The sequence below is a fragment of the Egretta garzetta genome, unplaced genomic scaffold (assembly GCF_000687185.1).
Source record: "Egretta garzetta isolate BGI_Z169 unplaced genomic scaffold, ASM68718v1 scaffold108, whole genome shotgun sequence".
Lineage (NCBI taxonomy): Eukaryota > Metazoa > Chordata > Aves > Pelecaniformes > Ardeidae > Egretta > Egretta garzetta.
Genome location: NW_009260614.1, coordinates 1,953,873 through 1,959,872, shown reverse-complemented (window position 1 = coordinate 1,959,872; position 6,000 = coordinate 1,953,873). Strand labels below are relative to the sequence as shown.

General features: G+C 50.3%; 1 protein-coding gene across 2 annotated transcripts in view; it reads right to left on the bottom strand.

Moving 5' to 3' along the window:
* The window catches only part of LOC104131883 (S-adenosyl-L-methionine-dependent tRNA 4-demethylwyosine synthase TYW1), a 119,442-nt gene that overhangs the window by 12,661 nt on the left and 100,781 nt on the right, over positions 1-6,000 (bottom strand). For both annotated transcript variants that reach the window (XR_004842790.1, XM_009645099.2), the window contains exon 14: positions 4,733-4,900. Coding sequence is in view for 1 of the 2 variants with exons in the window: in XM_009645099.2 (XP_009643394.1) it covers positions 4,733-4,900 (168 nt within the window). In the remaining variant the exon portion in view is untranslated. The remainder of the gene's footprint in view (positions 1-4,732; positions 4,901-6,000) is intronic.

The window sequence follows — 6,000 nt, the reverse complement described above, 5'->3', positions numbered from 1 at the left end:
TCAATCTGTTCTTGTTACCAACGGTGTTACTTAAATTATGCATCAATAAGTTAGGTGGCAATCTGTTCTCTTTCTTTCCCTGGGCCACTCACCTTCGAATGGAAAAGAATATTTTGCATTCAAGGATTTGCTCAGGCACAGTTGCCAGTGGCAACAACCAAGACAGAGACTGTAAATAAAGCAACTTTAAGGTGTGTTAAAACAAAAACAGCACCAGGTATCCCATTTTTCTCTGCTCCTTTACAGCTGTTCCCATAAAACTGCAAATTACAAAAGCAAGCAACAGTTTTGTAAGTGCAGGAGTTTTCAACAATGATATCCTAACGGTTATCAAAGACAGATTTAAAATATTGCGGATCTCTTGCGAGTGGCGATTTTAAGAAGTTATTCCCCGTGCATCCTGTGACTGCCCTTGCACAGAAAGCCTGACGCCACCGCTCACTACAACCAGCTCCCATTCAAGCACAGGATCCGAGCGTGCCTGTGATTTCAGCAAGCACAAGCAAAGAACAGGCAAAGGGCAGGATCATCACAATTAGCAGGATAAGCAGCTGCACCATCAGTTGCCAGGCTAGCACGTTATTATACACTATATAGCCTGGAGAAGAGAAGGCTGAGAGGGGATCTCATCAACATGCACAAGTATCTTAAAGGGTGGGTGTCACAAGGATGGAGCCAGACTCTTCACAGTGGTGCTCAGTGACAGGACAAGGGACAATGGGCACAAAGTGAAGCAGAAGAGGTTCCAGTTGAACGTGGGGAAGAACTTCTTGACTTTGAGGGTGACCGAGCCCTTGCACAGGCTGCCCAGGGGGGCTGTGGAGTCTCCTTCTCTGGAGATATTCAACCCCCGCCTGGATGCTGTCCTGTGAACCCTGCTCTGGGTGAGCCTGCTTGAGCAGGGGGGTTGGGCTGGGTGATTCCTGGAGGGCCCTTCCAACCCTTGCCATTCTGGGATTCTGTGTGATTCTGTGATTCTATATGGTTTTATTATCTATTAAGCTTTTCTAGAGCTCAGAAAGCCAAACTGTACTTGATATTTTCCATAGCCTGCACCCTTTAAGTTTTTTGTTTTTTTTTTTTTTTGGCATTTCATTTGTGTTTCAAATTGTCTCAATAGTATTTACAAAGGAACCGAAGTTTCAAACAAAACATTTTACACACACGCAGGCTGCTGAGACATGCTTGGCCTGCAAAGCATTCCAGTAGCACAAGGGATGCTGGACTGGTGTCAGAAGGCAGCACCAGTACCTCCTCTGCAGCGTTAGGGTGGAGAACAGCGTGTAATTGTTCCAGCTGCTTCACTGGTCTTGCAAAACAGTTTTGCAGAAAGGCAGCTCCAGTTCAAAGGGAAAGCATCCTCTGTTACCATCCACATATCCATGTCTTTTGCCAAAATTATCTCTCCAAAGGAAGAAAAATACATTATTTCAACTCCGGTTCAAAGGAAGGAGTTCTACAGTTCCGGTAGGTAGCACAAAGATCCAGAAGAGGCAAAACACAACCCTAAACTATTCTGATGTAAATTCCTCAGCAAGCTGTGTACAGCACTGGAAACCATCATGAAAACAGAGAAACAAGCCAAAGTCCGCTGACCCACCTGAACAAAATTTGTTCTTGCCTTTTGCAAAACGCAAAGCAAATCATAGAATCACAGAATCGTTTGGGTTGGAAAAGACCTCCAAGATCACCCAGCCCAACTGTTCCCCTAACCCTGCCATCCCACCACTAAACCTTGGCCCTAAGCACATTGGCTGCCCAGCTTTTAAATAACCCCAGCGATGGGGACTCGACCCCTGCCCTGGGCAGCCCCTTCCAGTGCCTGACAGCCCTTGCAGGGAAGGAATTTTTCCCAATGCCCAACCTAAACCTCCCCTGGCACAACTTCAGGCCGTTTCCCCTCATCCCATTGCCCGTTACCAAGGAGAAGAGGCCGACCCCCACCTTGCTACACCCTCCTTTCTTCTTGCGTGCTCTTTGGCAAGCAGACTTTATTAAGAAGAAGACATCAGCTTGGCTGAAGGCCACTTTCATGGCAGACTTGCAAGGCATACATCAAGAATTCTCCTAGCCCCCTCTGCTCCAGGCTGAACCCCCCCAGCTCCCCCAGATGCTCCCCACCAGCCTGGGGCTCCAGACCCCTCCCCAGCTTCCTTGCCCTTCTCTGGACATGCTCCAGCCCCTCCATGTCCTTCTGGGAGGGAGGGGCCCAACACTGAACCCAGCATTCAAGGGGAAGCCTCATCAGTGCAGAGTACAAATGTGAGAAAGCACAGGAGATGTTGCACTGAACTCCTCCTGGAGCTGTTAAATGCTTCTTGCCTGGATTGCTGTGGCAGCGTCGCGAGTTATCATGACTGACTGCAACCTGCAGCAGCTTCAGTACCAATGCCACAGCACTCGCTGCAATACACACTATGCTTCTTTATTTTCTCCCCCAAAAGTATCCAGCTAACTAGGGAGAAAATGTATTGGAACAAGGCAATTGGGCAACACATCCAAGGAGAAGATACGGTGCCTGGTCTCACACCCTGGCACAGCCTCACCTTCTTGTGAGCTATCAGGAGACAGTTCGAGTGCTCGTGCTCGCAGGCGATTTCGTAGTCGGGGATATGGTCAGCCAGCTCCTGGACGAAGCGCACCACCTCCTCGTGCCAGGGAACGTTGGCCATGGTGAGGTTGCTGGCCGAGCTTTCACCACAGTACGTCACGCCCTGAGAAGAAACGTGGAAACCATCACCATCAACTTAACCCTTCACAAGCTCAGGGCAGTGCCGGCATGTCAGCCACAGCAAACCCTGAACAGACTGTCTGGTTGTCCCCGCTTCATACGCTATCTTATGGAAAGGGAACAAATTTGGAGACTGTGTCAAAAAGATCTGTCTCTCCCTCAGTGGCACAACCACCATGTGCCCCAGCTTCCCCAGCAGCAAAACACAGGTCAGTCTTTATCCTGGCAAGTAGCTTTAAAAGCCTCCAGATGGAGGACACTCGTGCTCCTGAGCTACCAGGGGACCTTCGAGAAAGTCACTTCGTTTTGAAATGTAACATGCCTGGAAAAAGTCTCACAACCACCCAATGCAACAAGTTAGCACGAGGCTTCTAGAGATAACTGTCCCATGTGCTGCAGAGGAGAGGACCTCTCCCTTCCAAGCCCAGGATGCGATTTCTGCCACTGTCCTCTAGTATCCATACAAACATCGTTCCAGGCCCTTGTAAAACCATCCTACATGCCCTCCTCCCTAACTGTGCCCAGGGAAGCTCCCCCAACTACTGGTCATTTTATAGGAAAAAAAAACAGGGATCCTCCCCATGTTGGTGTAAGAAAGGGGCATTTGCAAAGCATTTGCACCCAAGGGCAGATGGGCTGGGCAGGGTTGCACCAGGCCGCGGTGCCCAGACCAAGCACTGGCAGGGCTGTGGCTTGTTAGGAGAAAGGTGTAGATGCAGATGCTGGCAGGGTAGCAGCAGCTTGTGCCCAGAGAAGCAGATTTCTGTTAAACACCTTTCCCTCCAAAGAAAAGGGAGGGGAGGAAATATCCGCAAGTGCACAAATCATCCTTCTCTTCTGTGCATGCACAAAGTGTATGATTCTTGAAAGCACAAAGAGCAAAATCACTAAAAAAAAATAAAATCGTGCAGAATTGGAACAAAGCAGAGGGTGCCTCTGAACCTTGAGGTCTTCTGAAGACAACTGCTAGTTTTAGGTTCAAGCCAGAGGGATGGAATTGGGCTTTACAAGTGCAGAAATGGTGAATTTGCACAGTCTGGTGCCACATCACTCATTCCCTTCTCTAAGACCTTTGCTAAACCAGAAGCAACTCCATGGGGATGAAAACATCTTCGCTGGGGGCAAAACCAAGAATTCCCCCCACAATAACAGGGCTTTACTTCTGCCCCTCTGCTCGAAGCTGGTTTTCTGCAGTATCCAAGCACCTAACGAACCTTAACGAAGCCAGCAAGTCAATAGCTCTGGGAGGGATGTGCTCTTACCCTCTGTTTATAGCCTGGAAAAAAGGGAGAGAAAGATTTGTACAGGACCATGGGGGAAGCCACGGGGGAGGAAGGACGCCTGCCCAGGGCAGCATCGCAGCACCGCTGAAACATCATCGCCCCGATCCAGCCTGCTTCCCCGCTGGTCTGCTCCTCTCCACAGCAGCACTGTCCCATCGCCCGTTCCCTGGGAGCAGAGTCTGACACCCCCCGGCACCCCCCTCCTCTCAGGCAGTTGTAGGGAGTGAGAAGGGCTCCCCTCAGCCTCCTCTGCTCCAGGCTGAACACCCCCAGCTCCCCCAGATGCTCCCCACCAGCCTGGGGCTCCAGACCCCTCCCCAGCTTCCTTGCCCTTCTCTGGACATGCTCCAGCCCCTCCATGTCCTTCTGGGAGGGAGGGGCCCAACACTGAACCCAGCATTCAAGGGGAAGCCTCATCAGTGCAGAGTACAAATGTGAGAAAGCACAGGAGATGTTGCACTGAACTCCTCCTGGAGCTGTTAAATGCTTCTTGCCTGGATTGCTGTGGCAGCGTCGCGAGTTATCATGACTGACTGCAACCTGCAGCAGCTTCAGTACCAATGCCACAGCACTCGCTGCAATACACACTATGCTTCTTTATTTTCTCCCCCAAAAGTATCCAGCTAACTAGGGAGAAAATGTATTGGAACAAGGCAATTGGGCAACACATCCAAGGAGAAGATACGGTGCCTGGTCTCACACCCTGGCACAGCCTCACCTTCTTGTGAGCTATCAGGAGACAGTTCGAGTGCTCGTGCTCGCAGGCGATTTCGTAGTCGGGGATATGGTCAGCCAGCTCCTGGACGAAGCGCACCACCTCCTCGTGCCAGGGAACGTTGGCCATGGTGAGGTTGCTGGCCGAGCTTTCACCACAGTACGTCACGCCCTGAGAAGAAACGTGGAAACCATCACCATCAACTTAACCCTTCACAAGCTCAGGGCAGTGCCGGCATGTCAGCCACAGCAAACCCTGAACAGACTGTCTGGTTGTCCCCGCTTCATACGCTATCTTATGGAAAGGGAACAAATTTGGAGACTGTGTCAAAAAGATCTGTCTCTCCCTCAGTGGCACAACCACCATGTGCCCCAGCTTCCCCAGCAGCAAAACACAGGTCAGTCTTTATCCTGGCAAGTAGCTTTAAAAGCCTCCAGATGGAGGACACTCGTGCTCCTGAGCTACCAGGGGACCTTCGAGAAAGTCACTTCGTTTTGAAATGTAACATGCCTGGAAAAAGTCTCACAACCACCCAATGCAACAAGTTAGCACCAGGGCTCTAGACAGAGGAGAGGACCTCTCCCTTCCAAGCCCAGGATGCGATTTCTGCCACTGTCCTCTAGTATCCATACAAACATCGTTCCAGGCCCTTGTAAAACCATCCTACATGCCCTCCTCCCTAACTGTGCCCAGGGAAGCTCCCCCAACTACTGGTCATTTTATAGGAAAAAAAAACAGGGATCCTCCCCATGTTGGTGTAAGAAAGGGGCATTTGCAAAGCATTTGCACCCAAGGGCAGATGGGCTGGGCAGGGTTGCACCAGGCCGCGGTGCCCAGACCAAGCACTGGCAGGGCTGTGGCTTGTTAGGAGAAAGGTGTAGATGCAGATGCTGGCAGGGTAGCAGCAGCTTGTGCCCAGAGAAGCAGATTTCTGTTAAACACCTTTCCCTCCAAAGAAAAGGGAGGGGAGGAAATATCCGCAAGTGCACAAATCATCCTTCTCTTCTGTGCATGCACAAAGTGTATGATTCTTGAAAGCACAAAGAGCAAAATCACTAAAAAAAAATAAAATCGTGCAGAATTGGAACAAAGCAGAGGGTGCCTCTGAACCTTGAGGTCTTCTGAAGACAACTGCTAGTTTTAGGTTCAAGCCAGAGGGATGGAATTGGGCTTTACAAGTGCAGAAATGGTGAATTTGCACAGTCTGGTGCCACATCACTCATTCCCTTCTCTAAGACCTTTGCTAAACCAGAAGCAACTCCATGGGGATG